This window comes from Apostichopus japonicus, chromosome 9 (genome assembly GCF_037975245.1).
Source record: "Apostichopus japonicus isolate 1M-3 chromosome 9, ASM3797524v1, whole genome shotgun sequence".
Taxonomy (NCBI): domain Eukaryota; kingdom Metazoa; phylum Echinodermata; class Holothuroidea; order Aspidochirotida; family Stichopodidae; genus Apostichopus; species Apostichopus japonicus.
The window spans coordinates 9763265-9790749 of record NC_092569.1 but is presented as its reverse complement, the minus strand read 5'-3'; the positions used below and the strand labels follow the sequence as shown (position 1 = coordinate 9790749).

The following is a 27485-nucleotide window of genomic DNA, read 5'->3' as shown; positions in this document are numbered from 1 at the left end:
CAAAAGTAAATCTCATCTCAGGTCCCCCAATTGATGATCATATAGCATCTTGTGCAGTCCTTGGGTGTTTTATAATACTCTACTGGGACTTTGATAAATCCATCAAGTTAATCGTGAGTTACGTGAGCGAACAAAATCACCTTTAAGTACTCCTCTACAAATTACAGTATATTGACGAAGGTACCAGTGTCATGAATTTATCACAACAAGAACGGAAAGTAAAAAGAAATCAGTTTATGGTGAGTTGGTTTTAAGATTAAACTAAAATGGCTATTAAACCATTTATAAAGGTGATTGTTATGAGTCAAAAACATACAACTACTGGACCTGACAGACAGTTTCTGCTACTGCGGTGACATACAGCATGTTTCATGAAAGATTGTTTTCCTACTGGACCTAACAGACAGTTTCTGCTGCTGTGGTGACATACAGCATGTTTCATGAAAGATCATTTTCCTACTGGACCTAACAGACAGTCTCTGCTGCTACGGTGACAAACAGCATGTTTCATAAAAGATTGTTTTCCTACTGGATCTAACAGACAGTCTCTAATGCTGTGGTGACATACAGCATGTTTCATGAAAGATTGTTTTCATACTGGACCTAACAGACAGTCTCTGCTGCTATGGTGACATACAGCATGTTTCTTGAAAGATTTTTTTCGTACTGGACCTAACAGACAGTCTCTGCTGCTGCAGTGATTTACAGCATGTTTCATGAAAGACTGTTTTTCTACTGGACCTAACAGACAGTCTCTGCTGCTACGGTGACATACAGCATGTTTCTTGAAAGATTGTTTTCATACTGGACCTAACAGACAGTTTCTGCTGCTACTGTGACATACAGCATGTTTCATGAAAGATTGTTTTCATACTGGACCTAACAGACAGTCTCTAATGCTGTGGTGACATACAGCATGTTTCATGAAAGATTGTTTTTGTACTGGACCTAACAGACAGTCTCTGCTACTGCAGGGTTTCTTGTTTCTACTAGAAAGTACCAAGAAGTGTGGTCATCATGGGTATTGTAAATTCACACCGTAACAGGAGATTCCTGAAACTAAGAGGCCAACGTTGTTACAACCATTGACTAATCCTTTGAGTTCTAGGCCACTCTCATCAACAGTATTGATCATTCCTTAGTTTATAATAGCATGGTGGGATAAACATGATAAATGATTTATTTCTTAATGAAATCATCTTTCTAGGATGAACCCTAATATTGTTGTCATATCTCTCCAAATCCTTCACATGACGTGCCACACACTGTTAAGCAACAATCACAATACACAGTGTAGCTGCATACATCGAGGTGGTACAGGCTTTGCTGACACATCTCTGGTACCAGAGATGCCCCAGGCTAAATTTCACACATATTTTTGCTTGGTCAAACTACAAATAACCCATCTCTATAAGAACTTCACAACCACCAGAGGCAATTTTACTCCTTGCAAACCAACATGTGCTGTGTGTCAAGAATTCTGCTGAATGAACACTAAAAATGCAAAAAAAAACTGAATCACTTAAATTACAAAATTGTCATTTAACGACCAGTGCATTTGGGTAACTCTTTAGTCTTCCCAAAATGAGTAAAAGGTTCGCAATGAGCGAACAATATTAATCAGCTTTTTAGAAAAGCTTCCTCACATACAGTAGCTGCATCACATCATAAGATTTCCATATAAGCCTTAAAGTAACTATCACAGTTGCTTTAAATCACAATTTACAAATTAAAACAGGGACGACTGAAGGACATTCTGAAATCATTTAGATATTACCCCGACCATGTGATTGTTTACATTACTAGTTTATCACTAAATACATGATACCAAAGCAGCACCATGTCAACCAGATACACCACTGGTAACTACAACAAGAAAACTAATACCACACAGATAATGACCTTCCAGAAACGTTTGTGGTTACGCTACCCAATTTCAACTATACCACTTGGATGGGGGGGGGGACTTCCCCTCTGGTTCGCCTCAAAGTCATAACACATATTTTTCACGCCGCCAACTTGTCCCAGACATTTATAATAAACCTCGGCCGAAAGCAGTAAATCACCTGCCATGGTAATTCAAATTGAGTCAGAGTTCTATCGTAACTCAATTTACTACACTGGCTTGAAAACTGCTAGGAAGACGATTAAACTTGAAGGATTCACCACTATGTAACGACCTGGCTGCCGGGTGGGATGTTTTACTTGCAACAGGTTAAACACATACTCTAGCGCATGCAGCATATCACACTGATGATGGTTGCACACAGTGTTGTATGATGATGTCTGTATGAGATACTATATATATCTATTATGCGAGAGAGCGAGCGGTTACAGTAGTTACCACTGAAGAGTAGCACAAACCTGCTCTCTTCCTGCCACAGATCTGAGGCTAACTGAAATCATAATGCTTTATATACTTAGAAATATATTTCATAAGGTCAAATAATCCAATATATATGTTCAGACACACACGAAAATATTGCTCAATGGAAATTTAAAAGAAACTCACAAATGATACACATTCATAAACTTCTCCCTGTAAAAAGACTTACATTCTGCACGAACCAACACAATGTAGCAGTTAAAAGGACTGGAAGCTGCACAACTATCACTGTCAAAACATATGTAGATTCTTAATGAAATTGACCAACATTTTTTCCTAGTTTCAATCATTGTATCAAGGCCTTTTTCCTTTCATTTCCTTTTTTTCTCTTTTTTTTTGTCTTAAAGTAATTTATGCAAACATTTTCTAACCATTTATTAAAGACAAACTAAAGAGGGGGTTGCAGGGAAATTATGAAACCTGCCTCTTTTTCTTCAAACTTCTTCTTTGGATATGTGACCAGGAATCGTTCTGCTTTCTATGTCAAACACAGTTTTACAAACGAGAAACTGACGTTTGTGAACCTATACGTATCAAATCTCATTTCTTTACAACTTTTTATCAATTTTAACATGTTTTGACTGACTATAGAATAAATATGAATATGTATGTATCCCAACAACCCCTGGAATTGGACTGATATCACACTGTGCCTTTGTGAACAAAAAGTAAAAGTTCACAACAAGATCACTGTCCATAGTCTGATAATAAATTGCTGTTCAGCTTGTGCTGCTAGCAATTGTGAAGTTTTAAGAATTTTGCTTATTCCAAAAAGATATAAATATTCCAAAAAGATGTAAAAAAGATTCTACGAATATTGGAAATACATTTTAGGCTATGGTCTGTGGCATTTTAATTTTAAAAATTATTTTTAACAGTCACCTATCATTAATTGTCACGTGGTAAGCATCTTCATTAATTTATCACTACCTTAATAAATGCTGTCACCATTTCATTAATTATTACTAATTACCAGATGTATACATGTATATCCCGCTTGTCTCCCAAGACTACAACCGTAGCCCCCTCCCCCCCCTTCTTTGGATTGCAGTTAAGTGTCGGCAAGATATTAATGATAACAATCGATGCAACTTCTGAGAGGACAATGAGTGTTATTGCATCCCTCTCTAAATATAAATTGTCTATCATAACAGCCAGGTGATGTCATACTGTGTCCATCTAGCAGACGACTATGATTAAATTATTTCCGTTGGCCTTAAGACGTCACTTCTAATAGTGACCCATCGTCCATCACCAGGTCAATAGCATGGTCATCAATCTATACTTACCTTCATTACAAATATTAATAACAATTATTATCAGTAATTAACAATCAAGAGTTATTGGTAAAATTTTTCTACGACAAGCCAAAGGTTACAATTTATATTCGACTTGAACGATCTACCTAAACCATATCGCTAAGTAATTAATTTTGAGCTTGACTTTATTACAACTTCAACAAGTATAGAAGACCTTCCTTTTTTAAAACGTTAGCTTCCCTCTCCACAAGACCAAGAAGGTTTACTCCATACACATGCTGATCATGATGTTATACCGTGTCCATCTAACAGCACATGATGATCAAATCATTTGAGACGGTCATTAAATGCCACCTAAATCACTGACCCTCCATCCATGGACTTTATCATCAGGTAGCTGCTTGCTTCCCCATCTATCTACTACTGCAGGCTTTTATACTGTAATTATTACAGTTGGGTAGATATGGGTAACTGTATGATCGACTAACAGTTACTAATACAGACTGTGATTGCCTTCATCATGTAATAATATGGCAGTTCACTTCTTAATTTGAGGTGTAAGCTGTGACCATCCTCCAGTTAATGATTCAATGTTGTAATCCTCCACACAAGAGATCTGAACCAAACCAGATTCTCCTTCTTGTCTCATTTAACTGTTTTAAAAGGGAGCGTCATCATGAAATCAGCTATAAATAATCATTACGGAAGAAAAACCAAATCTTCCCGTTATGATTACATTTTTGCTTCCAAATTATTCTAAGCCTTACAATTTATTTTCTTCATAGTATATATGCATTCAATTGGCTACTTTTGTTTCTGGGATATTGGTTACCAACTTTAGTGTAACATCTTGCATGTATTGAGAGTCACCATGCAAGACCTTTGTGGTGTTGATGTATTGTTTACATCCAAGTCTAAGATTCACAGCTTATCAAGTCAGTAAATATCTTCCCTTCAAGGATTTATCCCTTCTGAGAGAAGACCATAATTTCTCTTGACTATAGCAAGGTATTCATTCCAGACTAGAAGTTACATGTCATGCAGTTTATATTGTTTTTTTTAATTCTGGTACTCTCTTTCCAGTTGTCTTACTCACACCAACTACCTTTAATAATGCCCTTACCTGTAAGCTTGGATGACATTCCAATTTCAGAAGCATTTCCACAACTCCAAAATGTCCTTTGTTAACTCCGATATGAAGGGCAGTTTGACGCCGTTTGTTCCTGGCATTGAGATCCACCCCTCCAGATTGTAACAGTTCAATGATGGAGGGTTCGTCTCCAAATGCTGCATGGTGAATGGCCCTGTCACCGTCTTTGTCCTGTCGAGTAAGATGATAAAGCCATTACATCATACTAGTTGTATACAAACCAAACAGGGTGATCAGAGCCAAAAGTCTGTGAAATCTCTAAATAAACTACATAGTTTGAAGATAAAAACCAGTGCACTGACCAGCTTGAAATACAAGCACCATACTCTTGTTTTACCATGTACTATCTGGGTAACCTTCATAGTGCACTGTTATTAGCATGAAAAAGCACATTCATTCTCCTTCTTCCTTCCACAGTACGTGGGAAAAGGGAAACATAGTGCACTACTTGTGCAGAGACAGGTAAGCAATGTGTGCACTACCTTTATTGTTTCAAAAATATCTCAAATACCACTGTACTTCAGCAGGTGTCTTGTTGGCAATTTGAGATATCACCAAACAATGTTTGCACTAACTTAGTATTGAGACATCACCAAACAATGTTTGCACTGACTTGGTATGTGGACCCTTCAGGCCGTAGGCTTCAACGGGATTATGCTGCGTATTACAGGTTATAAAGAGAATTTTTGGTTCTATGTTGCCCATTGCTTCAATCAATATTTCCCTCTGCCCTTTATTCGGAAATCAATGTTGATAATATCCTACAATATAGAGTAGCTTTACCCATATAGGATAATTAAACGTTTTAGGACAACAGTCAGTAAAAGTTAGCTGGTTCTGTCAGTAAATGAGGTCAAGAAGAAATTACACAAACTTGAAGCTCTTCTTTGATGGAATGTATTTATGGAATGACCAATATCTTATGGATTCCATTTGTCAATTTTAAACCTTTCATACCTCAACTTCCATATCCACGCCATGTTTGATGAAGACATTAACCACATCTGTGTGCCCATTCTGACTAGCTGCCTGGAGGGCTGTGTGTCCTGCAAATTGCACGTTTACCTATGAAAATAAAGCAAAAAATGTCCAAAATTAAAGTTTAGAAAATATCTCTCCAAGGAACATAAACCATAGAAAAGATGTATATAGTATGATTCATCATTCATGTATGTAAGAACTGGAAAAATTTGAAACTTTCTTAACTTCTAATGAAATTGCACCATTCCTGTATCTTCCTTTCTCTACTGAAGTTTGTTTTTAATGGGTTCATTGGGAAATCATCTCTCAATAAAGCAAGTTTTGTCCCTCAAGCTTACAGACTTATATATTCCTGTTTCAATATTATAGTTTTAGAATTCATTTCAATTCTTCATGGGCAGCAAGAGTAACATACTCTACAGTGATGCAGTAAGGATAACTGAACATTCTTAATGTCTTTTAAGGTGCAGTTGAACAATATCATAAATGTTCCCCAATCTTCTCAGACTCCTGTGAGTACTGTATGTTGGTGAACATTGTTATTACTGGCACAAATCTCCCATCCTCATGGGATCAAAAGATGAAGAGTGGTTATCTCTTCTTAATCCTTGCTGTCATTTAAGCATTCAATGTCTGTCAAGCATGTTGCAAAGAGAGATGTAAGTTTCCTAGATATGATTGTGATAATTACATAACACAGAACTACCTACTGTGCAATTATTTACAATATATAAACTAGAACTATATATTTTAGACTAATATTCAGAAATGATCAAAAGAGTACCATCCAAACTCAGAACGGACTACATATATGCTCAAAGTACATTGCTATCCCCACATCCCACCCCCCTCCACATGCCCACCCTACCCCCACTCCCATACCTTTTATTCCCCAAAATACATTTAATACAAGGTAGAAGAAAATAGAATTGACTTGGTATTCATTAATACAAAACTAGTGATCACTGAGGCCTTCACCACAATAAATTAATCTACCAAATTCTTTATCCTTTTTTTCAAAAATGTCCATTCGCCTTTTATATAATTCTTGAGTGATCACAAAAAACCTACAGATTTTTTTCAAGTTTGTTAATTGCATCACTGTACATTGTCAACAAAACTGTCAATAAATCTTTGCGAAGCTAAAACTTTGATTAATATAAACTCAATAAGCTACTTTAAGATGGTACAGTAGGTCTCATTCAAGAATCACTAAAACCACATGGTTCTATGGTAGAGGTACTCCATGATTAGCCTCCAACTGTGACCATTATGCGCTAATTAAAAGAACAACAAGATAAATGTTATTATAGAAATCATCCCAAGGACCACCGACGTAAGGCTAGCTACCGCTGACAGTTCGCTAAACTGAGGAGGACCTCTTACGATAAACATTTGAAGAAGCAATAAAAAACATGATATGAAAACATATGGATTTACAGTGAGGGGGGAGGAAGGGGGGGTGAATGTGGATAAAAACATTCATGAGAATTACTTCTAAGCTGATAAATTGATGGATAGACCATGAGACAGTTAAAGTTCCATTCCAAACAATTAATACTTGTACAAACAATTCCATCACATAAATTATATAGGTAGATCAAAAGTTCAAAAGTTATATAAATTAACCACTGTCATTTATATAATACAAGTTACACTATGCATCCAACAGTCACAAACCAATGATGGCAAATATTACAGAACAACTGGCTCGTAAAATTGTTTCCATACTAATTAACAGTATAGATGCTTTGTCTTATTCACTTGTAATTTGAATGTGCAGGTCAATATTGTGTAGAAGTATGCAAGCTTAATAGTACCACTAGATTACCATTTTTTTTTTATTTAAGGGTTAATACACAATTAATTTGTCCAACTTTGCAAACAACGACTAGAATACAATGGAAGGTTTCAGATTATAATTTCAAAGTTGTTCTGTGACTAAGTTTCGATATAGTTTGCTACCATGACTAGAATGAATGCCATATTCTATGAGCAATATTGCATATCATCCAGACATGTATTAACAAACATTTAAGAAATAAGAATAAGAGCATTGGAGTCAGACATTGTCTTACAAACAACATGGGTTAATTTAAGTAATTTGATCTACAGCTAGCAGTATGTGCTGATCTATGTTACACAGCAGAAACCACTATGCCCTTATCTGGTGATTTAGGTCACATGAACCATATATATATTCCCCTCTATTAAGCACTGGTCTTTCTATTATTCATCGCTTCTTTAATTGGTCGTTGAACTCACGCAAGTACAGTAGTTCCGAAAGTTTGATGACCTTCTAATCAGCCAATCAGAGACATTTATAGCGCGCTACGTACCGGGAAAGCGGAACAAAATTCAACTCTTGGCCGTACCTAAACATCGGGCACGCAATGATGTCTTTACCATATGGTTGGATTCACCTACTAGCAGCAACATAACGATCGCAAGTTAGAGTTTGAGCCAGTCATAATAGTCTAACAGTTACAGTCCTCCAGTCCTCTGATATAATTGTTCAGCACGTGTCTGAACGAGTTAAACTAAATAGAGTCAGCAAAGTCTAGATTTTTTTTTTTCCCCTCCTTCTTGCGGGATGTAACTGTTGGAATTGACGACTACAGTGCTCAAGCAGGGCGAGAAAGAAACTACCTCTGTGACTTGACCCGAACAGACCAGAAGATCCAACCTAGGGGGTAAGGGGTCCCCTTTCAAATGGTGGAACTTGTGGCGAACAGCTTCACAGCCATCATTAGTTGATCAATGCAAACGAAAATCCAACTGGTTGGAATAGACAGGCATCAGGGAGAAGAAATTCCCAGGCTTGGATTCCCTGCAGACACTGCAAGATGTTTGCACTACATGCAGATGACGTCAATGATGTCATTCTTTACATTAGCTGGACGAATCAAGTTTCCAGGCTATCTTTCTCCACTGACGTCATGCCCCTGATGATGTCATAGGCCTTAATAAAATACATTTCAAAAGTCTAAATCTTCATGAAAGCCGATGTACAGTATTAACCTATTAAAGGTTACGAGTAAACATCCATACATGTATGAAACACTATAAATGTAGTAGATTACTATGCAATTAGGATGTTATCCATTTAATCATTCCAAAGTATCTATAAAGAAGTTGATAATTGTACAATTAGGATGTTACCACAGTATCTACTGTATAATGAAGTATAAACTGTACAATTAGGATGTTCTCCATTTATTCATTCCACAGTATCTATAATGAAGTAGATACTGTACAATTAGGATGTTACCACACTATCTATAATGAAGTTGATACTGTACAATTAGGATGTTACCACAGTATCTATAATGAAGTTGATACTGTACAATTAGGATGTTACCACACTATCTATAATGAAGTAGAAACTGTACAATTAGGATGTTACCACACTATCTAAAATGAAGTTGATACTGTACAATTAGGATGTTACCACAGTATCTATAATGAAGTTGATACTGTACAATTAGGATGTTACCACACTATCTAAAATGAAGTTGATACTGTACAATTAGGATGTTACCACACTATCTAAAATGAAGTTGATACTGTACAATTAGGATGTTACCACACTATCTATAATGAAGTAGAAACTGTACAATTAGGATGTTACCACACTATCTAAAATGAAGTTGATACTGTACAATTAGGATGTTACCACACTATCTAAAATGAAGTTGATACTGTACAATTAGGATGTTACCACACTATCTAAAATGAAGTTGATACTGTACAATTAGGATGTTACCACACTATCTAAAATGAAGTTGATACTGTACAATTAGGATGTTACCACACTATCTAAAATGAAGTAGAAACTGTACAATTAGGATGTTACCACACTATCTAAAATGAAGTAGAAACTGTACAATTAGGATGTTCTCCATTTATTCATTCCACAGTATCTATAATGAAGTAGATACTGTACAATTAGGATGTTACCACACTATCTATAATGTATTTGATTCTGTACAATTAGGATGTTTTCCATTTATTCATTCCACAGTATCTGAAGATACTGTGCAATTAGCATGTTCCTCAGTTATTCATTCCACAGCATTTTAACTTGGGCCAAGCTCTCTTTTGGAGATATCATGCTTGCAAGGCTGTTCACAATTTGACCTCTGGTGACCTCTGCTGAATATGTATCAGTGCACTAAATTATATGAAATTTGTATTTACTTTTCCTCTGGAGTTATCTTGTTTACAAGCAAGGCCGCATCACATTTCATTAGACTGTAAAATTAGATTCCAGGTCATTAACAACGATACTGTCGGCCTACTGCATTAATTACATACTTGAATGTAAATCACTATCCAACCATCAATACACTTGTCAGTACTGAACATGAAAATGTGTCATGTACATAGCAGATGAGCATCAACAGTCTGTTTAAATTAACTATGTTGTACAGTATATGTAGAGTAACAACAAGGCTTTTATGTAGAAACTGTCCATAACTAACCATAAAACAGAAGTTGGGTGCTGTACATACAACAATTGATGTTTACTTCCAAACAAGCTGCATCCACCACACAAGGGCAACAAGTTACTGTATGTCTGCAAATTGCTATATACTTCATATCTTTACTGCATGAAAGTTGGCACCAACATCTGGTGTCTACACATATCACTTCCTTTCTCCCTAAAATGTACACTAAAATGCCTCCAGAAATATGACCAATGTGAGCAGGTGTATGACTCATACAGCTTAACAGAAATGGAACTGTATGATCGACTGTTCCATTTTGGAGCTGGTTCACAAAATGCAATGCAAGAATCATTATATTTTGTTCTTGAGTAAATCTGAATTCAATCAGAAACACCACCCCAATTACTGGAAAGTGGACTGCAGTGCTTGGACAGTTACCTAAGACAGAGAGCTACACCTATGAAATATAAAAAATTGATTCCAACCGGCTTCAATATCCACAAAGAACAGGGGAGGTTGTTGCATGGGCATCTTTTACCATGACATACATGCGACAGGAAATTTGCGACTTGATTTCCAATTTACAAAAATACAACGGCACTTATTTACATTTTTATGAGTTCTTTCACATCTAACAAACCTAGTGTTGTCTTCCCATAGACCACTAATGATTATAGATGATATTGAATCAATTTTGTATTTTGTGTTTTACCAATGCCAAACTAAAATCTAGCTCCAGGTGACTCTCTGATATTTTTGGCTTAGTTCGTTGATAATGCATCGTTTGAGGATTGATGTGCTTGTCTCAAACTGTCAGTGTCATGTGTACGCAGCTTCTTTACGGCATGATTTCAGAAGCTGAATGAAACCCTCAAAGCTGCTGGAGTTCATGTCCCAATAGCTCATGTTTAATAACCACATGCATGTTTAATAACCATGTTTAACCATGTTTAATAACCATGTTTAATAACATGCATGCATGTTTAATAACCACATACACTGTTACAAACAGCTACTTGGGAAATCAGGAATTAAAGATGATTGTGTAACTACTATGTGACTGAACGGCATTGAACAAATCTGTATTAATTCCTAATTAATCGCATTTTCGCAAAACATTATGGATTATCCTCCGTACTCCACTCTTTCAAACAAACAACTGGTTTAATGACTTTTCTTCATCAAGCTCGACATTCAGCTCTAGGTGAATGTCAAAATATGTGAGCAAGGGCCTATATCCAAAATCAACACAAAAATGCACTTTTAACGGTAAAAGTACCAACAAAAACGGTGGGTACGACATGGATAATGTCTGCGGTTCTTTCCGATTGCCAGACATTTACCTTCGTTATTGCTACGACATGACTTCCTAAATGCCAAGCTGTCTGCTGAGTGCAGATATATGGATGATAACAACTCCACCAAACACCCCTCTGCCAGCCCCCTGAGTCACTTGTGACAGACTTATGCACGAACTACAACCATATTTTTATTGGCCATGGGCTTGGCAACCTCCAGACAGTCAAAGATATAAAGAAAAGAAACCGTAAATAAACATTTTGGATTTTGTAAAGCACCGTCGCAGAAATAACAGTGAGACTTTCAAGTTCATGAGCATCGGAGAGGCTTATCCGAGAAGAAAAGCAAGTATAAACAGGATTCATGGCTTGCGATGTAGGTCAAAGCCAGTGAAAATGACAGGCCTGGATGGGGCTTTCTTATTTATAGATCTCAAATAAGATTTGTTCGTTTACATTGGGGCTCTCTGACCCCCCTCCACACAAGTCACCGCCAACAGAACGATGTTTGATAAGAGCTGCTCTGACAAAGGTCTGGTACTGCAAGCAAGTCTGGTGGGAGCCATCTTAAATCCCAAAATAGAGTCTCACTGGTTGTAGGAGATGATCCTAAAACATAGCTGCCCCAGCTGAGCCGGTGAAAGCAGAGTACTTCTCGAAATACGACATCGTTAACTGCACCTCATGGCTGTTCCATTTTGTAAACAGAGATCAGCAAGTCACAACTTAACAAAAGAGTGTTTTACAGAAGAGCATAAATTGCATGTACCTAGATTCAGGCTATCAAACTTTTCCAAATTTAAATTCCACTTTTTTTGGCAAGTAGTAACGCATTTTTCTTTTCTTTTTCATTTATAAAGATGGCTTCCACCAGGTTTACCGACGATCTTGGCGATACAGCAGTTTCGGACTTTATTTTGTGCCCGACAATTTATTCAGCAAATTTGAATAGTGTTTGATTGAAACAAAGATTGAGAAATCAAAACATGCAGATTCATCCAGTCAAGATGAATACCACGACAAGGGACCAGAATTTGACGGTCACAGAAATGTATGAGAAAAAAATAGTTTATCAAGAATAATGTATATGTAAGATTTAACCGTTTATTATCATCTATTCTTCTAATTGTATTCAATGCCACTGGTATTGTAGGTATCCGCTAATCTGACCAAGTTGCAGGTACAGGAGTAAGTTATAACTTCAATTTCAATATTTTATTCTTTTGATTGATTTACGATCAAATTCTACCTTTACAAGAGCCCAGCAATCCAAATAAACTGATTTCCATAATATACTGTATATACCACTATTTTTTTTCTTCTGATCTCAACACCCCCTCCAGCCCTCCAGAAGCAATGTACTGAATGTTACCAATGTTATGATTGCCGTTACCATGTGGCTGGTCGGACAAGGCTGGTTAACGAGTGTAGGAGGAGTTGATTGTACTATGATCACCTTCCCCCTAGTAGGCCCCGTGTCATGCTAGGAACATAACTGTCTCCATAAGCTCCCTGTAGGGGGTATTTGGTAAAACTCTCCAGCAATATCTTTAAGGTGTTGTGACAATGTTACATTGTTCTCTCTCTCTACTTCCTTCTTTGGCAATCTTTGCACTTTAAAGAGGCGTATCGACATCGATGGTATACGAGAGACCATGAACCCATTCCTTGTCTGTTATCTTGACAGCACCACCCTGGGTCCCTACCATTAAATGGGGTTTGGCCAAGGGCAATGTGGGACTATGGCAAACTATTTCTGGCAAAAATTGTGTAGAACAACAGAAAACCTTGTTTCTTAAATTGCTTTCAGTATATATACTATTAATTCAGTGTCATGCAGAAACATAGGGAGCAATTTCCATCCTGACGTGAAAAAAAAAGGGGGGGGGCCTCTGTTGTTTAATTGTCCCAATAGGAGGATCAAAGTTTTAAACGACAGGTATTACAAATGTTCCTTCATTAGCTTAGAATAAATCTAGGAAAGATTGGTTTATGTTTAATAACCATATCTTGAATCAGGAATAAAACCAAATATGTGATTTTTACATAGCACAAACGGACAAATGGATTGCTATCAGGTCAAAACATATATTAGTACTGTTAAGTACTACTTATTCATTTCATAGTTAATAAGAATCATTCCATAAATACTCATTCTTAACTGATAGGTAGCAAGACAATCTTAATACCAGAACAAATCTTACGGTACTTTCCAAACAGCTGGTTTCCTTTGGAAAGAATTATTAATATCGGTCTGGAAAGCAGTTAATGGTAAGCAATTATATCTACATGTGGAAAAAGCCAAATGGTCTTTCAAGCACAATCTACACTTCATGAGGGGTGACTATCCAACCTAGTTTTAGAACCTTTGGAAATTTTCGTTTAGACAGTTTTGGAGCCCTGGCAATTTCAGATGGGAAAGAAACATGGACTCCTCTCCTAGATGAAAAACCCTACTTACTCTAAGCCAGCCAGGCCTCGAAACCCTCCCCGTCGCTACAGTAGGTATTAATGGTGCTCATGCCACTGGCAGCCCCTTTAACCAATTGATCATAGCATTGGAAATTATCAATCTAAGAATGTGGATCAAAAGTCTGACAGCGTGATGGTTTGGCACTGGTTAAGGACCACATTAGCTTGTACAGTAGTCCTTCAAACAATGGAGCCAGCAATAACTGGCCTTGCTATGAAAATATAAATGGTAAGAGAGTAATCAATACTATCAGAGATGCTTTCCGTCGACAAGAACATACTGTATCTATTCAATTGTCCTTCTTTACGATCAAATCTATGATCAAAACTTTGTTAGAATCATGTGAGAAGAATTACAATTTCGAAAATATCACGCTGCCCCTTTAACGAGAGTGAAATATATTCCAGGGCACCAGATATGAACCTGAATACTCACACAAGGTCCCAAGAACTTGATAGGGTTCTGATCAAAGGAGGAAAAAAAGGGGGGGACTAACTTCATCAATCAGAAACTATTTTCAGCTACTCTAGGTTTAACAATTATTAAACAAAGAGATAACGAATCAAGATACTATGTGTGTCAAGATCCACTTAAGTACTGTACTTGCAGCCTAGTCCATGGTAGTCAATGACTACCAATGACTACCTATGTCTATACTTGACAAAAACTCTAAAATACTTGAAGTTTTAATGAGTGCTAAGAAAAAAGCAATTTTCGTAGAAACATTAAAACCAGCCCTTTCCTATTTCACAATAGTTACTAAACTTTGTAAACTGATAATTAAAATTAAATAATGAAATTCTTTGATAATCACTGAGTTTTAATGACAACCAACTGTAGGTCAAAAATAACACTAGGCCTGCTTATCCTATCATACACCAATTCATATATGCACCTGATATGTGTCCTTTTTTAACCATCCCACTATAAATTGTTATGGCCAACGGGTGGGGGGCAAAAACAAACATATCCACATAGTTCTATCAAATGGCAATCTTTTTTTTTGAGTAATAATTCGGTATTTTGTAAAATCGCAGACCAATGAGAGATCAAATATGAGTTCAAGATGTGGATATAGACTGTACTAAAACTATTAAACTGAATATAGAGTATAGTAACCAATAAGCACACTGGTTTTCTTTCTAATATATATTAAACAGCAGATTTTCCATCTTACTGCATAAGGAAATGAATATAACATGGGATATAGGTGGGATATATATATATACTGTATGCGGGCTCTACGCGGGATATAAGTGGGATGTTGGGTCTGAAAGAAGACAAAGACAAGCAAGCCATACAGAATGAGACCATAATGTTGCATGGAGTGGGTACAATAGTCTTACACTGTCAGTACACCAGTTCCTTTGTTATAATTATCGGACAGAAGACCAGCACATTTGAACGTGTGGTAGACTTTTAATAATACGTAGTTAAGATATGAGGAGGATATCAAACAAGAGACTCCGCTGCACGGTTCTGCCAATGTTCTCGTGGTATCAGATCGGTGTCGAGCGCTTCCTCGTAGCAAAGATATTCGGCATTGCAAATCGCTTTCCTCGGCCTGGGTTTCTCCCAGGGATAACATAGGCCTTGCTCCAATCAACAGAAACCAGATAAATGTTTTCAGTGAACAACAGCTTGGCTGACATACAGATATATCTTTGCCGGTCCCTTGACATTGAGAATGAGGAAACCAGGTGCACTAAGTAAATACAATTTAAATGCCACTCGCTCTAAAATTGTCCCAGAAAAGGGGCCCAGGTTGAGTCAACGGGTACCAAAACGCCACAATGTGCAGTTAACATTTACTGATATGAAGCCATTAAAGTTTGTGTAAGGAAGGTGGAGTGTTTCAGCGTCTTCTTAGAAATTAGATTTGACGAATAACGAATGAACGCATTATCGGCTCAGACATGCCCAAAGTTAAAGCCTCAGGGCTCTAGCACTACTGAAATGTCCCTGCAAGTTTCTCTTTAACGTTGAACCATAAAACAATACTTGTTGGCCATGACAACAGAAGAAACATGACCACAATTCAATAAATCAGTAATTGGTCATAGACACAGAAACATTTTAATTCTCACATTTTGAAACTGATCAATCTGGACTCAGGGTTTCACAACGGAGATAATCTCCTATTCTGATTAGAGGATTGAGAAATATTTTAAATAGCTCTTGCAAAGACCTTCAGGAAAAAATGGCACAGCTCGCAACGGTAGATGTACTAACTCAATTTACTGGTACTCTGTTGCTACCAATGTAATTACTACAATGTTTGTACTCATTCTCCAAAATTCAGTTATTGTATAATTTTTGACCTCTACTCATATGAATTCATTTTCACATGGTAGAACTACAAGCCCCTTCCCATCCCTCAATCCCCCTCGAGCCTTCCCTTTTCTTTTTCTTGTTTACACATTGAAACTAAGTTAAAGTTCTGGTCATCTTTACCGAAACAGTTCCAATAATTATGATATTGCTATTATTGCCCATGTTTACAAAACTGAACATTTCACAGCCATGCACAAAAAAATATACACATTAGCTTCTGTTTCACACTATTTACATACATGTCCTCGTGCACTACATTCATACCTGCCTATGCAATGTTTCATGACAAGTAATAACCAAACAATTAAGTTTCTTGGACACCAATGACTTAATTCTCTAAATAAATTTCATTCTAGGCTGAGCAATGTTTGAGGTTTCAACTTCTTCTGCGGGAGATGTACTGTCTACTTGTAATTTGTTTTTATGAATATTCATGACATGTTGTTTTCCTCCCCATACCAAACAGCTTGAAATGCAAAGTACTTCTACACCCAAAAGTGAACGGTATAAATCATATATAATACCTTTGGGGTTCACACAGTCTACTGTACATAGGTAATTTACTAATGTATGTGCGGTTGGAATGCTACCGGAAGATTCTGGCCACCAGGAACAGTACAAAGGTCAACAAACCTAAATACCCTTTATTTGCTGACTCTGACTGAAAAGTGTCATGCGGTCATAACATCAATCAACATAAAAAAAATTACACTCTTTATAACACAAATGGGTATACCATGTCCCTTATTTCTTGCACGCGACAGCATACAGTACGGCAATCTTTATACCCAAGCGGCCCCTGTGAAACGCTGGTATCCAAGCCAAGGTTAATCACCCTGACTATAACTTGGTATCAAGATATGATTTCAACTTTCTACTACCAATTGGACACTGTTGGACACTGGACATTGAAATAAAGACATATATATTTAGCCAAAAGAAAAAAAGACAACAACCATTATCCCTAACTTATGTGAAAGGGCCATTAAAGGGCCTAACCTTTAGCAGTAGAATAACTGTATCCTTGCCCTGAATTTCAACTGATGACTCCCACCAGGTGATGAGTCTGTCTTGTGCAACACAAATATTAATCAAATATGTATATAATACCATTCAACCAGCTCTGGTCCATATAACATTCATGATTAGTAAATTTATGACATTCAGCATTTGACGGAAAAGGTCATAGAATGTTACTTGGCCCCATATTTTTCTAGACTCTGCAATCAGACAGCTAAGATAGCAGACCTTCCTAACTGACAATACATGTAAACACTCCATAGATCTAACTAACCGCTATTAAACAATCATCAAGGAATTCACTTTACAGAACCCTCTGGCCTAACCTTTGACATACAATCCCTCATTTCAATATGTTAATGACCTACTGTACCAAATGTTGGCAATCCTGAATAGCATTGTTATCACTCAAATTGATTGTCATTAACAGTTGTTGCAATGAGTAAGATGTAATCATTTCATACCTCCTGAAGTCTCAAGGTGACCTACATTGCCATTTACAGACTACACAACTTATACCTTCTTTACTACTTTTATCTTGAATAACGAATGAAAAACCTATATACATCATCATAATAATAGAAGGTTCTTGAGAGTCAGAAATTAAATGTTGCAAAAAAGGATTGACCTCTTCTAGCAAAGAAACAAGCACAACTATACAATTATAGTTCACATCACACGCATCTATGAATCTACACTGAGGCTTGAGCCTTCCAAAACCTTTCCTTTCCCTTCTACCAAACCCCCCACCCACCCTCCCATCCCCACCCATCACCAAATCTCAAAATTACTACATAAGTAGTCCTTCACAATCCTTCACTCTCCTGTTACAGATGGGCAAGTTAAATAACAACAGATGGGGCAAGTAAATACATACAGTCATTAAAACATAGAGTCATACATATAGTCATTAATGCATAGTAATACACAGTCATTAATATAGAGAGTCATACAGTCACTCATACATAGAGTCAAACATACTGTCATTAATACATAGAGTCATGCATACAGTCATACATAGAGTCATGCAGTTATTCAAACATAGAGTCATACATACAGTGATACAAAGAGTCATACATATAGTCATTAAAACATAGTCATACATGCAGTCATTAATACATAGAGTCATTCATGTATACAATCATTAATACAAAGTCATACATACATTAATACATAAAGCCATACATACAGTCATGAATACATATAGTCATACATATAGTCATTAATACATAGAGTCATACATAGAGTCATAATATATAGAGTCATTCATACTGGACTTCATTAATACAAAGAGTCATACATACAGTCATTAATATATAGTCATACATACAGTCAGTAATACATAGAGTCATACATAGTCATTAATACAAAGTCATACATGCATTAATACATATAGCCATACAAACAGTCATTAATACATGTACAGTCATACAAACAGTCATTAATACATAGAGTCATACATAGAGGCATACATAGTCCTTCATAAATAGAGTCATACATAGTCATTCATACATAGTCATTCAAACATGTATAGAGTCATACATACAGTCATTAATACATACAGTCATACATCAAGTCATACAAACAGTCATAAGTACAAAGAGCTATACATACTGTACAGTCATTATAAACAAGGAAAGCTGCAGGCAACATGTCAAAATGCAGGGATGGCATCATTGAATGTTTTTTTTTTCACTATGGTGTATATAAAGAAAAAAATGTTTGACTGCTTGATGGTTGCACAACCCATCAGCACCTTGAAGAGGGCCTCATGTGTAATTTGGTAGAGCTCATGACACAGAGGTATTATGCAATTTCTGCTCTCCGAGACATGGACGTCATAGGCTCAAGCTCTAATGCTACCTCTCCATGGGGTACAGCTCAGAAATTAACAATGGGATGCCTCAAATGGTGCACTCCAATGCTACCATGGGGTAAATCTACAGGGACAAAGCTTTCCTCAGACAAAAATGTTGCTCAGGTTAACATAAACAGTCAAACATATCAAGTACAACGATGCACAATCTCATCATTTCCATTTGTTGGCATTTTTAGTTGAATTTCCTACTTTTCATCTCATTATATTATTTAAACTAATAATACCTTTAAAAAAGGTAATTTCTATCCATGGTGCTACTTTATCAGCTCATTTTAGCATCAAAACCATTAATTCATTAACGGTGGTATTTGATCGGAAACATGTTATATCTCTCTGCTTTGATGTGGTATCATGCGATAATGGGCACAAAACAGAAGATATTAAAAGATGCAGATCATTGTTTCTCTTCTAAATTTCATATTAAATGCGACAGGTCATAGGAAGCAATGAAGCAGGTTAAAAAGCCTCAGATAGCTTCATTTAGCACTGCTATGTAACTATGTCAATTATAACATGTCATTTTGCGAGCCACGTTGTGGTTGACAGGGGTTGAAAGTGTTTCTGTCGATTGAGGACACATCAAGTGGCCTAGTTAATAAACCGAAGAGTGGCAGGTGATCTTCCAGTCAAACAAGCAGTTGCCGTACAAAACCAGGCCAGTGTTTGAAAAGTAATAAGGTGATGCGATCTTCTTCCAGACAGATGAATGGCTAACGACAGATACTACCACACAAATCAACTTTACTCTTTAACTAACCTTGACCTTCCTACCGTACTTACCACTATATTAATTATCGTCTACCAACGTAACTATCCTAATGCATACTGTAAGCGCTGCGTGCTGTCACTAACCCACGAGTAAAGTATTTCAACACACGTAGTTCGCCGGCTGTAAAACGCCATACTTGGTACCAAACCTCAGTTTTTAATTTGTATAGCCATATCTTACATTTCATGCACAATAATCGGAAGAATTATTGTGTCAGGATTTCTTCTAGAACATGTCAAATCTATTTTAGTCCAATAGCTCACAGTTCTTACAACCCGTATCTCTTATATGACAAACTGAAGACAACCGACCACAATTGACAAACCTTAATTTCTTCTCCACCACTTTCTAAATATATCGCTGCACATTGATACTGATATTAACCTTTCATCAGAAATGAATTTAAACAGAGATGCCCTGTCACTTAAAACCATGCACCCCACACAAACATTTCAAAGCAACTCACAAATATGCTAGGATGCCGGCCTCACTTGGCCAGTGGCCCAGACGACTAGCTGTTCATCGATAAACCTATCCACCAAGTCTACAGAGAGCCAAAATTCTTATTGTGCATTGTTTTTTTCTGATCGATTTGCTTTGGACATGTTCCAAAATTGGAGTTTAATGGGCAATTAGACCAGTGTGACTCACGCACAGGTCCGTATATATACTATAAATCATTTAGTCCACATATTGACAAGAGATATTATATAAACCATAAATCCTTTAGTTCATATATTGACAAGAGACATGCAAACATGTTTACCTGGCTATTAGAATCCATGAAATACGGTACTTCAGCTTACTTCCCAGTCGATGGTGGAATACTTCCTGTCCCAATGATGTATTTGTACACAAATGGAAGTCTCGGGGGAAGGTCAGTACTTGGGCATTCGTGATATATTACATTTCTATGCAACTTCCTTGATTCTACAACCTTTGGTTGACAAAAATAATTGAACTGACAAACTCCTATAATCAACTGTCACATGACCTGTTTAGTCCAATAGCATTGAATCTAGCAGCAATGTCAGCTATATATATATCACTTGACAGAGTATGTAACTACAGTAAGAACGGCTAAGATCATGCCATGTTTTAGTCAACACCATCACATTTTAGGTTCCCATTGAAAATTTAAAGGTCATCTTCTTGGCTATAACCAAAGGCAAAGTTATAAAAGAAGAACATGTATTCAACAACAACAATAACAAAACACCTAAGGTTTCATGGTTTAGCCATTCTAAATGCAAACCAGTTTTGACAAGCTGAGGCTTCGGTCAGGTTTACAGATTACAACAAACTGGAAAAACTACTCTGATGAGAGCGACATGCTTTCTGGCGTTTCACTAAACTGACAATGTAAAAGCAAACAATGGCCTGGAGTTTTTCTTCAATATCGAGGTGAAAAGTCTTTAATCTTTGTATATTGCAATATGTATACTGAATCATTCCACTTCTCTTCTTTATATCATGCTAAATTAATTACATTTAATTACAATCAGGAAGTTTCCCAGTCGCTGTGACGACCAAGCCGCTGATTAACTTATTCATAACTTATGAAAACTCTCATTCTAATTTACCATGGATGGTTTCCGTGTGAAATGGCCCTCAAACTCCCGTCTGTTCCAAATTCTTTTCCCCATTACATAATGTACGTTTCATTCTAACGCAATGCAGCTTCGAGGCTGTCAACAAGTTACAAGAAAACGTTGCCCTGAAAATATCATTCAACTGCGTGGTCACAAGGACTGCAAATCACCAAAATATCGCCGTTGAATTTGTTTTTCTTTTTGAAAAAACTTTGTTACAGACATGTTGTTAGCTCTGAACCAATGCATTGTAACATGAAAGAGAATATTATGTTTGACACTTCTAGGACTGGAGGTAGTTTGGTTCTTTTGGGAATTAAGAAAGAACTGTATTAATGATAATATTTCTTGGCAAAGTTTGTACACTTGTGAGTATGTGTGCTTGATGTTCTTTCATCTTTCCTAAAAGAGGCATTTTTCAATCCTGTACGTCCTAGATGTTGTGTCTGTGATGCGTGTAACTCTCTTCACGGTAAGATAGCAGGGGGTAAAGACACCTTGGGAGGATTTTTAGTTTTTTATCCAAACGGGTGGGGGCAGTGGAGTGGTGGTACTGCATCTACCTTTGGTTTAATACAGGTTTTAATCTGAAACCAACTGGGTTCACGAGAATTAGAGATTTAAATCTGAAACTTACATCAGCCTCCGGGTGCTGCAGAATTTCTTCACATTTGGCCGAGTCTCCGTTAGCCGCGGCCTTTACCAGCTCCTCGTTGATATCTCCCGAAATGTGAGTCTCAAAGAGCTTCTTAAGTAATGCAGACAGCCTCTCTGTAAAAAATAGAAAATTTGTGAAGTGTTTATAGAAATATTTCGGCGAAATTCTACTCGAAACTTATTAGCTGATCGTTATGGGCTTGTCCAATCAATATGTCAATATGTCTTACCACCACAAAGTAACATACAGTCAGATTGTGTTGGCAACGATGTTTTAGAGTTTCAAACTTCATGCTTATGCTGAAGATATGATTGCTTTTCACTTTCATATTCAAAAACATGAAATGATTTTAGGTATCACCAAAATCACATCACATGAAAGTAGGCACTGGTAATAACTGTATTAAACATTTACAAGCAAGAAAGGCCATATGTTTCGCACATCAATCATGCATGAAATTTTTGCAAAGTTTTATATTTATTACGAATCAATTTTAATAGCATATATCTCTGGAATGCAGGTATTAAATTGTGTCTTTAATTCAATGAGTTTAATTGCACATTATCTGTAAACCTTGGTGTTCTTATTGACCATAACCTCTCTTTAATAACAGGTTAACACCACCATTTCCACTTGTTTCAGGATCATGTGTGATTTTTCAATGGTTACGTCTTTTCTTCCTCGAGATCTTGTAAAAACTCTCATAATTTCACTCGTTAATAACAGAATCGATATGTGCAATTCTCTGTACTACAGTTCTAATGCTAGCATCATTACAAAACTACAATCTCTATGGAATATTGCTGCCACAGGTATTTACGGCCATGGAAGAAGGGATGCAGTCTCTAACGATTTGAAAGTGTTGCACTGGCTCATTGTGAAAGATAGTATTTACCTTCAAACCTGTTGGTCGCCTATAAATGTGATCACAATGTTGCTAAATGGTTACCACAAGAACCCGAAAGAGTTGCACTGACTCCTTGTGAAAGATTATTAAATTTGAAAATCTTGCTGTTTGTCCAATAATGTGTTCACATTGCTGCTCCTGAATACCTTAAGAAGTTTCTCACCAAGGCTACCATGTTACTTTTGTATACAGGAATGCACCAAATTTGGTATTAAAGCCTTTGCCTTTTGTGGGCCGAAGCTTTGGGAATTGACTCCATTCCTATCCCTATCCATATGATAGATTCAACAGGTATCTAAAGGGCATGATCTTTTCTTATAGCATTGATTTAATCATAAGGTTAAATATGTAAGTTTCTGTCTTGTTCGTATATTGACTTGTTACTAACCAGCCCACTAGTGCATAACTATGTCATCTCAGCATATGTAGAAGGGGAGGCTATACAAATACCATATTCTATATATCTATATATCTAAATAAAGTAAAACTGTTAGCAAACTGCTTATCCACTAGAGAGCCTGTGTAATAGAATGTGTAAAAGTAATTTGGCCTGACGTTTCGATCCAAGCAGGATCTTTTTCAGAGGCTAAATGACAAGTTACAGTAACAGAAGGGACAAAAACACGCACAGAATACAGACAGGTTAATGAGCACGGTGAACACAATGAGATACATGTAAGGGAATTAGTAGACAAGGGATGGAGAGAAGAAAGCAACAGGGGAAGAAGAGAGGTAGGGGATAAACAGTGGAGGGACAAAGAGAGGATTAAAGGAAGGGGTAGGGAATAAACTGGAAATAGACAAAGACAGAAAGGTGTGGAGAAAAACATATCTATATACATATCTATATAAAAACATATCTATATACATATCGATACACATATCTATATATCTATCTATTATTGCATAATCTCTTTACCATTCACCCTGAACTGACTTTCCTAAAGCCCTTTAAGTCACAGTCATAGTCCATTATCCCCTGGTGCATCTTTGACTTTATTCTAGATACTAATTATTTACTCACCGACTAAATCTATAAACCGGCCCAGTCTAACCCTAAAAATTTCTCAATCCTGTCCTTCATCTCGTTGGTGTCAAAGCCGATCTTCCACTAATCGAGACTGTTAGTACTCACTGCCCTCTGAGATCGTAGATAAACATTAATGACACATTGTTCACACCCCTAAGGCTACTCTCAATCAGTAATAGATATACACACACACATTTAATTTCCCTCACTCACCAAAAAATAAATGAACAGTCTTCTGGCAAAGAGACTACCGATTTATAAAACGGGTAAAAACATCTGTGAAGGATACACCCATTTCTTACCAGATGAGTTGCCTAGGGCAGCCGTGTCTGAAGCAACCTTCGTCACGGCTGCTGGGTTGTATGTCCAGGACGTTGAGCCAACCTCCACTTTCAAATCGTTGTCGTGGTATATTTGTAGTACTCTTCCAATTTTACCGAGGGTCTAGTACAGAAGTAACAAGAGAAATAACATCATATTGGTGGCAAATACAAGCATGTACATCCTTAATAAGACATTCATAAAACACTACGTAACTACTGTTAAACATCAACGCTTTACAGACTTCATTTTCTTTATGAATATTTAAAAATTCTTAATTGAAAAGAAGATATCCCTGTCAAAATGTCTTAAACTACTTCAAATATTTATATTCTAAGAGTCTACGCCAGCTTATTTATAACGGCCATGTCACATATTTGATTGAGGATGTTACACTTGACAAAAGTAAGTAGAAGAGTTTCTTCATTTGACTCTAAAATTTTCCACAGAAATCATCTTTAAGCAACACTAATCATAACATGATATTAACATTCCCAGTTTGATTTCAGGAACATAAGTTTTTTTGAAAGGAAAAAATTGCAAGTCTGTGATACACCTTCATTAGGTTGACAAATTCTGACTTTTTGAAAAGTCCGACGATATCAGTGTTTGGCAAATAATCATCATATTTTTGACGAGCAGACGAGTATTAGACTAACTGTCTTATAAATTGCATAAATTTTTAGAATGTTAGAATGAATGTGCTCAAATGTTGTAAATGGCAATGCAAAATCTTGCATGAATGCAGATCTAAAAGATTATTTTGGGAAGTCACATGGGTTTAACAAGATTCTAAAAAGCTTGCATCTGAAGTAAGAGCTTAAGCAACTGAGTTAAGATGAAGTGCTGTCTCATGTTACATGTTTAAAGTACAGAAGAATAACCAAAAATCATTTGTCATATACTCTCACTACAAAGTATATAAACAGGGATTAAATATAAATTAGCCCACATCAACCATCACCACACTTCCTGTTGGCATGCTCTGTCCTTACCGGCAGCATAGCTTCAGCCCACTCTCCGTGGCCCCTCTGTAAGCTCTTGATCCTCTCTAGGTCGCTACAGATCTGGACGTAATCACCGACTTGAAACTGAGACACACCCGAGGCGTCCTCCTCGCCTCCCTCTGCACCTGTACTGTCAGGGACTTTAGTGAGTACAGCTGGATTAAAAGTCCATCTACACATGTACAAAAGAGAACAAGGAATTGTAAATATAGTTGATCATTCTTCCCTCTATTGTCATTTAAGATGACACACAGCTATTGTTATGGAAGATACTGAGGGCAGGGAGTACTTAAAAGTCCATCTAAGTAGTAGTAGTTTGCATTCTGTATCGCCGTCTTGAAGACTGTGAACGTTCCCTTACAAAAACAATACTATGGTTTCCTGTGAACAGAAACCTTCCATATACATCTTTACACTTGTATAGCAATTTGCCCAATTTTGCATAGTATTTTGCAATGCGATACCGGGTAAATTACTTTCCCTGGAGGGGATTTTGGTGTGCACGCCCTTATCATCAAACTGGGTCATACTGTGTTATTCAACAAACCTGTCAAGACCCAATATTACTAGTGTTTGCACGGGTTATCCGGGTACCCGGGTACCCGCCCGACGCGATACTACCCGGTTCCTAATTTATTACCCGAATCCTAAGCAAAGTGTGATTTAAAAAAAAAAAAAATTGGCAAACCGAAGGTAAGCCAGATTTCCCATTGACTTAGTGTGGTGTTAGGCTACAATGTGGTCGAAGATAACAGCAATAACGAAGGGGCCCGCTCGACGCGATACTACCCAGTTCCTAATTTATTACCTGAATCATACGCTGTGTGATTGTTTAAAAAAAAAAATTGCAAACCGATGGTTAGGCTGATTTCCCATTGACTTAGTGTGTTGTTAGGCTACCACGTGGTCGAACGTAACAGCAATAACGAAAGTATTCCATGGATGTCTTATAACTGCGTCACAACTCCAGCAAATAAACAGATGGTTAGGCTTAGCTAGATTTCTCATTTACTTAGTGTGGTGTTAGGCTACCATGTGGAAGAAAGTATTATTTATTCATTCGTTTATTTCAAAGAAGGAAAGGCTGACAAGGAATTTTACGCGATGTTTATGGATTATAGACGGGATAACTAAAAAATAGTAATCGCAAGTGGCTTTTTACTAATCGTTTATTCCAAATGCGATCAAATTGCCCGAATCGCGCAATCTCGCGGCTAATGCAAACCCTGGGCCTGCATAATAGATAGTAGTAGTATTAGAAACTGTTTAAGAGCTAAATTGGATATTTATATGGTTTGATCCAATAGACGTGCACGAGCTAGCATAAGCAGCGGCGGCAGTGCGATGTTAGTAGTAATGCTAAATATAATTAAATAATTAATTTATTAACAAGTTAATGAAAGAAACAGAAGCAAATAATAATTATTGAGGGAGGTTTTATACCTTATCTTACACCTACGTATTTGAACATGAAAACATTGTCAGTAGAGAATATAATGCATTTATTACAGCATCCAATATGTAATTTCTTGAAAATCGTGATACACGAGGGTAAACAATTTTTTCCGGGTACCCAGGTACCCGGATACCCGACGGGGAACGGCCGCCGGGTACCCGGTTCCCGATTTTTGAACCCGTGTTAACACTAAATATTACGTAACGATTAAACTGCACACTGTAGCGTGGGTACTGTGGATGACAGAACCTGTGTCACAGTAGAATGGGAGTTTAAATTATCACAAAACTGATAGATGAATTCACATATTTACTTGAACTTGAAGTTAGGTAAGTAAGTTAAAGCAGCATTTTGCATCCTTATCTATGGTTTTTCTCAACCTCACTGATTCCACGATGCCATAACGACGTACATAACTAGCCTATCTATTCAAATCTTACTTCAAATGGTGGCATAAAAGTCGAAAAATTTACAACTTTCAACTTTCTTTTTCTCCAAGATATTTTCCGTTGGG

General features: G+C 36.9%; 1 protein-coding gene across 3 annotated transcripts in view; it reads right to left on the bottom strand.

Moving 5' to 3' along the window:
* LOC139974515 (E3 ubiquitin-protein ligase MIB1-like) overlaps positions 1 to 27485 on the bottom strand; it is a 226763-nt gene that overhangs the window by 189327 nt on the left and 9951 nt on the right. For all 3 annotated transcript variants that reach the window (XR_011795499.1, XR_011795500.1, XM_071981715.1), the window contains exons 7-11: positions 25504 to 25687; positions 24490 to 24631; positions 22230 to 22363; positions 5753 to 5860; positions 4769 to 4966 (exon numbers count right to left, since the gene is read on the bottom strand). Coding sequence is in view for 1 of the 3 variants with exons in the window: in XM_071981715.1 (XP_071837816.1) it covers positions 4769 to 4966; positions 5753 to 5860; positions 22230 to 22363; positions 24490 to 24631; positions 25504 to 25687 (766 nt within the window). In the remaining 2 variants the exon portion in view is untranslated. The remainder of the gene's footprint in view (positions 1 to 4768; positions 4967 to 5752; positions 5861 to 22229; positions 22364 to 24489; positions 24632 to 25503; positions 25688 to 27485) is intronic.